The 12505-nt window shown below is 35.4% G+C and overlaps 1 protein-coding gene across 2 annotated transcripts; it reads left to right on the forward strand.

Moving 5' to 3' along the window:
* Positions 1-889: 889 nt before the first annotated feature.
* On the forward strand, positions 890-11446 carry LOC147405451 (trihelix transcription factor GT-1-like). Of its 2 annotated transcripts, XR_015175956.1 has the most exons (6): positions 890-2107; positions 7202-7240; positions 8502-8636; positions 10570-10797; positions 10871-11157; positions 11282-11446. XR_015175956.1 is itself a non-coding variant. In XM_086433197.1 (5 exons), exons 1-5 carry the CDS (start codon positions 1591-1593, stop codon positions 11083-11085), a joined length of 1134 nt encoding a protein of 377 aa, XP_086289323.1. In that variant the 5' UTR covers positions 890-1590; the 3' UTR covers positions 11086-11412. The 2 variants fall into 2 exon arrangements, 1 of the variants encoding a protein (XP_086289323.1); XM_086433197.1 differs by having other exon boundaries at positions 10871-11412.
* The last annotated feature ends 1059 nt before the right edge of the window (positions 11447-12505 follow it).

Below are 12505 nucleotides of genomic sequence, written 5' to 3' on the forward strand. Positions count from 1 at the left end.
TTTTTCAAGTACCAGATATTCATTTCTCTTTTTTCATAAGTCACCCCTTCTTGGACTAATCACGGTGGCCTACTATGGAAAATCCTTTTTATTTTCAAACCCCTTTGATATCCCATATTACTGAGAAGTCTCTTTTTTTCTCATTTTTTTAGAATCTATTTCATATCTCATATTATCAATAAGTCCCTTTATTTATATGGGGAAGGCTAATGTCCAATACTTCATGGGGACATTAGCATTATCCAACACTTTTTTTTTTCTCAATAATACCCTTCATTGTTTTGTCTTTTAGTGAAAAAGACAATGATGTATTAGTCTTTTACATTTTACATAATAAATGTTATGAGTATTTATGTATTTTAAATTAAATATTTTTTTTAATAATAAATGTTTTGGCAATTAATGCCAATATAATAAATGCGCATTTATTAATGACATAGTAAATGTATTATTGTGTAAAAGACTAACATGTCCTTATCTTTTTTATTAAAAGACAAAATGATGGTAAGTATTGTTGGAAAAAATAAGCATTGGATAATGCTAATGTCCCTATGACTCGAACGGATTGGCTCTAATACCAAATGTTAAGGCTCAAACCAATGTTCCAAAAATACCTAGGTTTTAATAGAACGAAAAGTTTAAGTCTTAACCTAAGAATTGTAACCATGGTTTCAAAATTCATCCGAGTCATCTCGATATCAAGCATGAAAGAGACGGAGGAACAAGTCAATTTTTCGAACGAGATTTAATATTTCACTTTCATTTTGCAAATTTTTGGACGAGATGTTTCAAACATATCAAAAAACTCGTCCGAGATGACTTGGTATTTGACATGGATGAGACGAGACACAAAACCGAGTTTCAAGACCATGATTGTGACACAAACAATCATGGTCAGGGGACCCGAAACAGTGTGCCGAGAAACGATACGGGGAGTTCGGTAATATTATTGAACTCCTGAATTTACGAAATCGGTGATCGGTCTGAGAGATACCTGTTTCTTAGCTTTCTCCTTCATCTCGCACGAGAAAGAAGTACAGCAAAAAAGAGTCCACTTGAAGTCTTTTGTGAGTTGTGTGTACATCAGGAGAATTTTAACAAAACGAGGGAGAAGAAAGATAGAGATTTTTTTTTTTTTTAACTCTGTTTGTCCATTTTTTGTCTCTCTTTCTTTTTTCCATGAAAGACGACTTCAATCCCTGAATCTATTATATGGGTTTTCTTCTTTGTCTCTTTTTCTACTAAACCCATATCCCACTTTTACCTCTCTCTAGAGCTATTTGAATCTCATACAGTTGATTGCATCCATATTTTATCCGAAATATGGGTTATTTTCCCTCTATCCTCCTCATGTAAGAAATCCAAAATCTTATTCTCCCCTTTTTAATTTTCCTTATTGAGCCAGAAGAACAGTTTTCTTAATTCTTACTTTCCACCTGTTCTATAATTTTCTGAACAATATAATCTCCGAATTCGAGAAATGGGTTTTGTTTTTCATCTCTTCTATTTTAAAACCCATAAATTATTTCCATAAATCTTACTCTAAAACAGCTGTTATTGCTGTTTTTCACCCGTATCGAGTTGTGAGCTATGTATTTGCCCGATAAGCCTCGTGATGTCGATTTCTATAAGGACGAAGGGCGAGAGATGATGATCGAAGTCGTTGGCAATGGTAATTTGCAGCCTCAACAGCAACAACAACAACAGATGGTTCTCGCCGAAAGTAGTGGCGAAGAACATGAGGTAAAGGCGCCCAAGAAGAGAGCTGAGACTTGGGTTCAAGAGGAAACTTGTAGCCTCATCAGCTTTCGGCGAGAAGTAGACAGCCTTTTCAATACTTCGAAATCAAACAAGCATCTTTGGGATCAGATTTCATCGAAAATGAGGGAAAAGGGATTTGATAGATCGCCTACGATGTGCACCGATAAGTGGAGGAACCTTTTGAAGGAATTCAAGAAGGCAAAGCATCAAGACAGAGGGAGTGGTTCGGCGAAGATGACATATTACAAAGAATTAGAGGAATTACTTAGAGAGAGGAACAAGAATGCACCTTACAAGAGTCCAACATCTTCCAAAGTTGATTCCTATATTCAATTCTCGGATAAAGGTATCGATTTCGTACTTTTGATTTCATGATTAGGTTCTTACTTTTTTGGTTTAATAATAGATTGATGTTGTGCTGCAATGTAAGAAATATTGTTTGTTCACTTTCTAATATTAGTTGCACGAACATTTTACTTTTTGTAAATTGGTAAAATTCAATCTTATTGCTATATAATTGAAGTCTCTTTCATAGAGCTAAACAATTATCAGGTTGCCTAACTATTTAGCAAATGTAAGATACTTATATTTTGGGGATGGAGATATGGCTCTAAATAGGGCTAAATTACGAAGAAGGATTCAAAATTGCAACACAGTATATGGTATAGGTGTAGATGATGATGGATAGAGATAACCCATTACTTGGCAAGCCTTCAGGATTAAGAATTACACTTGCTTTTTACCATGTATAGCTTGGGTCCTTCACTACGATCCTTAGGTTAAGACTTTAACTTTCCATTCCATTAACGCCTAGGTATTTTTGGAGCATTGGTTTGGGTCTTAACATTTGGTATCAGAGTCAAACGACGTCCAAGGTTCGAGTCATGGGAGGCGATTGTTGAGAGTTTAAACAAAGGAAAAAAGGGGCTCCTTTATGGTATGGGATATGGAAGGGTTCTAAAAAAATGAGAGAAAAAATGGACTCCTCTATAGTGTGGGCTATGGAAAAAAAAAGGGGCTTACCATAGTATGGGATATGGAAGGGATCCACCATATTAGGCCACCGTGATTAGTCTGGGAAGGGGCGACTTATGGAAAAAAGAGAAAGGGGTACTTAGTACTTAGAAAGAAGACCAAGGGGCTGGGGGGGGGCTCACCATATAGTGGGCCAACGAGGGCCTCAACCTTGAAGCGTGGGGGTATGTTACAATCCTTAGGTTAGGACTTTAACTTTCCACTCCATTAACGCCTAGGCATTTTTGGAGCATTGGTTTGGGTCTTAACACAAACACTTGCTGAAGAACGTCCTCAAATTGTTCAATCATTTACAATTTTGGGTCATTGAAAACCTGTCTTCTTTCTGCTCGGGATGTTTAGTGTCCAAAATCTCCAACGTGGGATCACAAAAACTTTGGCTCCTTTTTTTTTTTTGCTTATCATGGGTATCCCCACCCATCGGATGAGACTAATCCCACGGTCACATGCACCGCCCCCTCGGAAAGTCCTATGTGCAACTAGTTGAGTCAAGGGTCAACCGGACCCTGGAGGATGCCCCCAAGGAATTCATAGCTTCATGGGGTTTTGAGCACTTGACCTACCCTTCCTGGGGAGCTTATCAAGCCCCGGCTTGCCACTAGACCAACCCCTTGGGGTTAAAGAAAAAAAAAACTTTGGCTCTTAGTAGAACTGAAAATGGTCATGTTACAATAGGGGAACAATCTTATGATAGATTGTTTTTAATTTTCTTATGATATAGTTATATTAATAGATATATTGTGTGTATGTCGTCCTTCAGGTCTCTTTGTTTACATGTCAGTTTGATAATATGGCAATAGCACTATATCAGCTTTTGTTTCTTGCTTTTCAGAAAGTAACATTAGTCTAGTGCACAATAGAGATTACACACTTCCATAAGAATTAAGGCATCTTGCTCAACTTCAAACCTCCGTAACCATTTTCCAAACAAGCAACATTCATGTTCTTATTGCAACATACTAGGCTCAAAGTCTTCTAATTAACAAGATGTATCTTCTTTGTTCCCTCACTATCATTCCACAAACGTTGTGACATAACCTGTTGAAATATCTTTCCACATTGCATGACTTTATACGTATTCAGACAAATCTAATAGGACTTTTCAAGTTATCTCATTCATGTTATGCTTGGTACAACTTTGCCATTTTGTTGACTTATGGAACTTATATTGTTATCTCCTGAAATTGAAGAATCTCAGTTGATCTCAATTGGTGTTGCTTGTGTTCAAATCTAGCTCTTGCTCCCTCATTCCTTTTTTGCTATCATCACCAGCTACGGCAACAATAAGTTTTTTTTTTTCTTCGATATGTACAACTACTCTCAGTTTCATCAAAACTTCTGTTAATAGATCACTTCTGTAATGCTTATAGAACAATTTCCAAATCTAGTTTCAAAGTTTCTATACCAGATTTGTTTTCATAATCATTACATAACAACATAGTTTTCTAGGAGCATTTTGGGCATGAGTACTCAGACCCAAACTAATGGTTGCTAAGCACTGTACTTGCACACAATCTCAAAAAGAAGCCTGAGCCAAAGTTGAGGATGATTGAAGATGTTTAACCATTTGATTTGTAGACTTCTCTTTGGAGATCTAATGGATTTTCCTTTTACCATCCAAAGAAATAGGGATATTTGAAGGTTGAAATCATGGTTTAAAGGCTCAATCTCAAGGTATTTCATAGTCATATGAAAAAAATGAGACATCACTATGAAGACAACATGGAATAAATCGGGCCAAAATTTTAATGTCCCATCTTGCAACTTCCAAGATTGAGATGTCTTGGTCGAGACATTCAAAGATGAATGAGATTTTTAGCCATGGTTGAGATCATTTGGTATCGTTGATTTTTGTCCTTATAAATCTATTAGGAGGGACCATTAAATTTTGGTGCCAAATCTATGCATGCTAGCAACATGTCTACGCATCTGGCTTAAGGAAAATTATTTAACATCCAAGTGCTCATACTCTCTGTTTCCCCTCTTCTATTTTAAAAAAATTAAATGTGCATACTTGTTGAGAAGAGTGAGAAAATCTTTTTGTAATCCATGAATGGGAAAACAATGTCTTCAAATGTCAGGGATTTGGGCTGTAGAGTTGCCACTAATTGTATATCCCACCTTCAGCCTGTGTACAACACTTCCCTTTGTTGGGGCCTCCATAGATCACAGTAGGTTCTTGAGTGCCTTAATTGGTTGTTAATGAGGCTGTCTAATCTATGTACCTACTTGAGGAAGACTGAGATCATTGAGGCAAGGCTTGATTGAGAGAGAAGAGTCTCCTTGGGAAGTGCTTGTGGAGATCTAGTGCAGACTTTCCTAGCTTGGGTTGGACAATGGGGTTTCCCTATAAAAGAGGATTTTTCTTGTGCTTTTCACTCTCTTTCAGGAAAGAATTCCCATTCAAGAATTGCATGATTGGAATGAGGAGGATTTCACTTGGGACATAGTTTTTCCTGAGACATTTGAATGACTGGGAGATTGCTTGCTATCTCATCTTGATAGTTCCATTATCTCTCCCTTTGAGCAAAAAGAAAGATTGTGGATCTGGAACCGGAATAGTGTATTCTTAGTAAGTTCCTTTTATTTCCAATTCACATTTAATTTTGAGTTCTAATCTTCTAGTCTCTTCTGTTTGGGGATTGAAGTTTCCTCTAAGATGTATCTTTCTATAGTTCTGATGTACTGGACCACACCTAGGCCAGTTGCCAAAGTGTTTTGTAGTTGGTACTTGGTACACTTCAACATTTCCCTCGATTTGGAGCTTTATTGGACATTTGAAGGAAAAAAGAGAAAAAGGAAGGAAAAAACATACTACATTTGTGGTTTTTATGGGAAAGAAGCAAAATTTCATGTTATTGTTCTTTTCGTTAAATTCCCATGTTAAATTTGCCTTCAATTTGTAGAGATTTTATAGTGTTATCTTTCTAGGAATTTTTGTTCAGATGGGATACTATTGTTTACTGGGAGAAGTCTCTCTCATATATGCATCGTTTTTTTTTTTCTTAAATGCTTTCTTCTTCCTAATTCTTCAATGATAGATCATCTCAACCTCCCAGGTTGGTTTTGTCGTATTCTTATTGTTTGTCTCTGTTAATAAATTTCTATACTTTTGTCAAAAAGAAAAGTTTACACATATTTTAGGTCCCTGTATATTACACAACGCAAGTGCTTTCTAAGATTACTGTTTACCATACTGTTTGAGATTGCCACTTCCCTTCTGTGAAACCAAAAACCAAATCATGTTAGTGCCTCCCCCTCTCTCATCATTATGCACACAATCTTACTAAATAAATGATTTTTATTTATTTTAATCTATCAATGGAAGTCTGCTATGTATTTCCAGAGTATTCGTTGGAGCTAGCCTCCTAGTCACTCTGACTTGTAGTCAATCTTCATATCGTACAATAGACCAAAGGAAAACTTAAACATCAAGAGTAGCAATGTGACTATTGCTGGGAATTTGTTTCCAATTGAGAAGGGTCCCCTTGTAAGCAGCCATATTGAATCATAAGAAATAGGAACGTCTCCTTACTAGGGTTATGTTTGAACATTGTTGATGTTTTGATTCCTAAAGTATTTCATGGGCACACACACTATTTGTTGCCTAGGGACACAGTGTTCTATATTAAGTTCTTTGATTTAGTGTACCTCTTGCCCTGTGTTTCACATCTATTCCTGTTGGTGTTGGTACATAACCGATCAAATGGGCTGAACCATTAGACCTCACATATGGGAGTAAACAACAAAGACTATTTGAGCTACAACTTCATCAACCTGAGTTTGCTTGATAGAAGATGTCTGATAATTTTAGCTCTATAGATCATCAAATGATGAAATTATTGGGATGTGCATTCTAGCGGTTTCCCAGACCGGTTGACACATCTTGTCTTGGAATAGCTCTATAGGTCACCATTGGATGAGCCATTCAACTGTTGTCCGTTGGTGAATATTGTCAGTTTTGACACTGATATACTCTGAGAGTCTGTTGCAAGCCCAATAGCTTAGATGCATTAATGACACGTGTCCCAGCTAACTGACACCCTCATGTATTTTCCGTTACCCTGACGAGACGTTCAGTTTGTGTGAAAACATGGTGTAAATGTGTATGGAGTTGGGTTTGAAACTGATACACAGGAGTAAAGGATCTGGAGCAGACTATTTTCATTGATTTGCTTGTCTGTCTAGCAACCATTCTATTTATTATACGGCTGGTGGTGTTTTTTCAATCTACAAATATGGTATGGATAGTGTTAACATTTACTTTCGCAAATTTTACTGTTTATTCCTTTCGGGTTTGAACTTCAATTGTGAACATGATGTCCTATTCATTATAGTTGTTGCTTTTGTTTGGAGGAGTTTGGTTTTGATTCTGATGTTTTCTTGGTTGTTGTTGCTTACTTAGGTCTCGAGGATACTAGTATTCCATTTGGATCCGTGGAAGGTATTGTGCTGTTTTTGAGTTCCAAAACGGTTTAAAGTACTCTTCATTTTGCAAATTAGAAGCATCAAGTTATATTCTTTCTTTTAATTGTTGACTGTGTTTTCCTCTTAAGACATATTTATGATTACGATACCCCAAATTGATGAAGGAATGAATCTGAATAGTTCTTATTAGGCCCCATTATAAATTTTCTTGGTGTGAAGATTATGCAGTTTCATAATCTGACATTAACCAAACCTCAACAAGTTATATATATGTTACTCAAGACTTGACTTGCAAATAATTATTAACCTTTTTGTTATTCTCTTTTAAAAATGTCATGAGATGCTGATATAGATAAACTTGAGTGAGATGAACCTGTAATTGTTCACCATATTGGTGACCAAGAAATGCCATGTGTGATTGCTTTTCAGATTTTAGATGAATGGACCCCGGTTTGTAATTTTTTGTACTTTACACTAAAAGATCCTTATGATGAGATTGTATGATTGATTTTATTTATATCATATAGAATCACATTAGACTCCAAGATTTTTATAGAATACCGATCATGTATTGAAAAAATGGAATTGTTGACATCTAACTTTCCACGTCGGATTTTAGTTATTTTTTGTCATATATGCTGTAAAGAACAATTTCCAGGATTTAAAAATGTCAATTAGAAGGGGTAAAACAGAACCTTTCGTAAATCTGAGCGAATCTAGATGCAATTTCCCTGTCAACAGTTAGCTGTAATATTCACTTCTCTTTACCCGTCTGAGTAAAGCCTTAGAATGGCTTCATGAACCGTATGTTGTCTTGAGCCAATCTTAGGTTTCCTAAAGAGAGTAACTCGTATAGGTTTCCTATACATGAAGTTCGAGAATATTTTCTATTGCTGTTCAACAAGTGATATGATTTGGTGGTTGTTCTTCTGGGGGGAGGCTTTTAAAGAATTTAAGGGAACTTTCTTTGAGGATTTTGTTGTAAGATGGGAAAATATCTATAACCTGGAGATGAAGTAGGGGTTTTGTCTTTCTTTCCTCTTTTGATAAGTTTTTTGTACTTTAGGGGTCACCTCAACCCCATTTACTTTCCCTTATTAATAAATTTTAACTTATCAAAAAAAAAAAAATTTTGGTTGTTTTATTCGTATTCTCCAAGATGGATTTGTCTTTTTTTTTTTTTTCGAGTAAATTTTCTGTCTTTGAGCAAAGTCATCCTTCCTTCCACTCAACACCCACCCCCCCTCTTAAATTACTTTATTTTGCATGGTATACAGCAAGTGGCAGGTCAACTCTCAATCTTGAAAGGCGTCTGGATCATGATGGACACCCCCTTGCAATCACAGCGGCTGATGCAGTTGGTGGAGCCAATGGGGTTCCTCCATGGAATTGGAGAGTGACTCCTGGAAATGGTAATTACGCAAATTAAATTTTTTTATTGGATTTTGTTAGGAAGTATCATTTCTATAACATATTATATCTTGTTTATAGTATTCTTATCATGGTTTCAAAACTGAACGTCTCATCTCATCCATGGACAAGACCTGGTTATCTCATACGAGTCAACTTGTCTTGGACAAGACAGTCCATTTAACTCAATTTATATCGATTGATTTAGATATATTAAGATTAAAATAATTATAATTTTTTAATAAAATAATATATATTAGAAAATGTTGTCACAAAGTATTGTTTTATATATATAATTAATATTTAAATTCTAAAAAAAATTAAATTATTTTGATCAAAATCTACAAATTCCTTGTTGACTTGGCCAAGATTTTCAAAATATCATCCGAGACATCTTGTTTATCTCGCGAGATGATGTGAATCTTGAGACACCTTGCATATCCGTATCGTTGTTGAATGAGACCGAGACGACTCGGGCGAGTCATCCCGGTCTCAAACGATATTTAAAACCATGATTCTTATTGATAGGTTTAGTTGTTAAGTAATTAAGTAGGGGTAGAATAGTCTTTTTAACTTATTGAGGGCATTTATGTAATTACATTCTTGTTTCTTTTACATATGTAAGATGGAGAAGAGGGCGATTTCGTCGAGGCAAACCCCTCTTTCTCCTCTGTTTTCTCATTCACTTCTTTAAAAAAAATTATTCTAAACCCAATTTTGATTTTCAACATATCTCAAGATGACCGTGTTACAGAAGCAAGGTATTAAATTTTGATTTTCATTGTCTTTCTTCGCAAGTCCAGGAATTTAAAATATGTCTATCTTGTGTGCAAATGAATACAACTTTCATGAAAATTATAGAAATGTTGCATAATTATGGCAATATTGAGAAACTTTTCATTGAAAATATAGGAAGTCATAAAACAGACATGAAACACTATCGGTCATTAAATTACATTAAAAATTGTATGAAGTGTGGAATATCGTTCAACTCAATATTCTACATGGAGAAAAGAATATTAATGTCACATTAACTACATACAAGATTTCATTAAAATACTTGCTTAAATGAACGATCTACTAAATACTCCATTCATGCATTTCATTACTATATTTTTTTAATTTTTATAAATAAATTATTAATATATTCAAGTAATTAGAACATGAAAGATTGTATGTGTGTGCTTTTATGAATGCGGTAAGAGGCTTAAATGCATTAAAATAAGATGATACAGAGATATTTAACTAATCATAGTTCATTTCTACTAATGAATGACTATCAAGTGTAATTTACAATCCCTTCCTTCAAGTGCTTTGTAATTTTGATTAGTTTTTGTATAGTTTTTCAAGAAAGTATATTTCTGCTGAGTTTTACTGTTCAACAAAATCTTATGTTTTTGTATTTGAAAATTGATTATTTTGGCCAAGATTTATGTTTCATCAAATTATTTCATGAAATTAATAGTGATTTCCACTGAAATATTTACAAAAAGAAATTGTAGGTAAACCCCCCCTAGATATTTCCTCGGCGACTCACATATTAGAAATAGACTCGGAAGAATTCGGCTAGTTTTCAGGCCTACCATGTCAGAACTCAGGTCCATTGTTACCTTAAAATAAACCCCCCAGACTTTAATTAGTTTTCTTGAGTCTTGCGTTACCTGAGGACTTACCCGTCAATGATAGCTCGTCCGAGTACGGCATTTTTGTAGCTATGGACACAAACAGGAACTCATCTTTATATTATTTAAGTACATATTATGTTTTGTCTACTGTTCTACACGTATAAAATATTTTATAAGACTCATGAGTCCAAATAACGAAGGTCACTTGCCCAATTTAAGTTTTGCAACCTTGCTTGGAAATTACTGTTTAGACATTGTAGGGCTCACAAAAATTTACATCTACAAGCAATTTCTTTCCCTTTTTTGGCAGGCGGGGAGGGTCACTCGGCATATGGGGGAAGGGTTATTTCGGTCAAATGGGGGGATTTTACTAAAAGAATTGGTATAGATGGCACTGCAGACGCAATCAAGGAGGCAATCAAGTCCGCTTTTGGATTAAGAACCAGGAGGGCATTTTGGTTAGAGGACGAAGACGAGATTGTTCGGAGTCTTGATAGGGACATGCCTTTGGGAACTTACTCTCTACACCTCGACGAGGGTAATTCTGTAAATAGATTCATATTAAGCAACTCCATTTCTTCTAAGCATTAATTCTAACCTTTTTGTTTCAGGATTGATGATAAAAATTTGCATCTACGATGAATCTGATCGCATACTTGTTCGTACTGAAGAAAAGACACTTTATAGTGAAGACGACTTTCGTGATTTCCTTGCACGCCGTGGTTGGGCTGGTCTTAGAGAGCTGAGTGGCTTCAGAAGTGTTGACACTCTGCATGATCTTCGACCTGGAGCGATGTACCAAGGTGTGAGACTTTTGGGTGACTAGAGACATCATAGTGGATCCAACAAAGATAGAGTCAAGCATTTGAAAAATCATCTTCGGGAATTTCAAATCAGAGTAAGCTCTTGAACTGTTTTGAGTCAGTAATTTTGTTACCTTAACATACAAGTAACCATAACACTATGTGGAAGCGTTAGCCAGTTGTGTATATTTTTGTAATGGAATGTTTTGTGGAATGTAGACAGGAAATGACCCGTTTTCCCGAAAAATGTAATCTTGTTCAAGGTGCTTGGCCCCATCTCATATTTCCTCAAAGCCTTAGCTCAAAGAGTTGGGGTCAGATAAACAAACATGGTCTTCCATTTCACTCTATCTAGAACCATGTTCGGGAATTTTGTCTTTGAAATTATCACTCTGTCGTATTTTCATTTCTTCCATTGTGGTGTTTGGATAAACAGGTTTTGTACTACTTTCAAATTATCTCTGATCCAAGTGTCAGTCGACCCGTTGAGATAATTTTGATTGATTCATTGGTGGACCATGAATAAGGTCAGCTTGATTGGTCATTTCTATCCATTGGATTTGAGGACTTTCTATTGATGGGATTAATGAACTGGCCCCATGGGTGGGTGGGTCTGAGCCCATGATGTAAGATAACAATGAAGCCACCATTTGTTGGGGCAAAAATAGATGGGCGAGGGGGACTGCACATGCCCCATGGTTTAGTTAGGTTCTCTAAGAGGATCAAACACCTAGTAATTATTTATTTATTTATTTATTTTATTTTATTTTAAAGAATAGATATAAACATTTTGACAAGTTTCTGGACAGAGTTGACTCCAAATTTTTGGAATAAGGCTTTGAGGATTATGATGAATGATGTAAATAATTCCCTTCTTCAATCTCTTGCAAGGGCTAAAAACCTAATAAATGGCCTTGAGGTGACATGGTCAACAATCAAGCGTGATTTGATCTGATGCAAATTAAGTATGAATAGTTTGAGCCTTTGATCTGAAATTATTTGACCCGAATGTAATTTGGTTCGGTTTGGAATAAGTTGTGGTCAGTTTTGGGTTATGAAAAGGGAGAACCGATCAATTTGGTTCAGTTCTTGGATCAAGCTTGTATAAAACCGGACCAAACCAAGAACTGAACCCTTATATAATAAATAAATTTATATGTTTAATAATAATTATTATGAATTAATTTAGGAGTTAGGACTTAGATTAGTATTTTTTGTGGATAAACTAATAACTTTTTATGGATAGATTAGTGATTATTGTATGAAATTTTATGTTTATTATATGTTTGTTTTTTCATTAAATAATATTACTTACAATTTATAGTATATTGGCAAATCGTAGAACCAAATTGACTTTAGTTCGGTTTGGGTTGATTTGATTCGGTTCTGATTCTTATTTAGTGGAATTGACCTATGCTGGTTCAATTTCAATTTGACCTCAAA

The sequence above is a fragment of the Akebia trifoliata genome, chromosome 3 (assembly GCF_017979445.1).
Source record: "Akebia trifoliata isolate Shusen 1 chromosome 3, ASM1797944v1, whole genome shotgun sequence".
Classification (NCBI taxonomy): Eukaryota; Viridiplantae; Streptophyta; class Magnoliopsida; order Ranunculales; family Lardizabalaceae; genus Akebia; species Akebia trifoliata.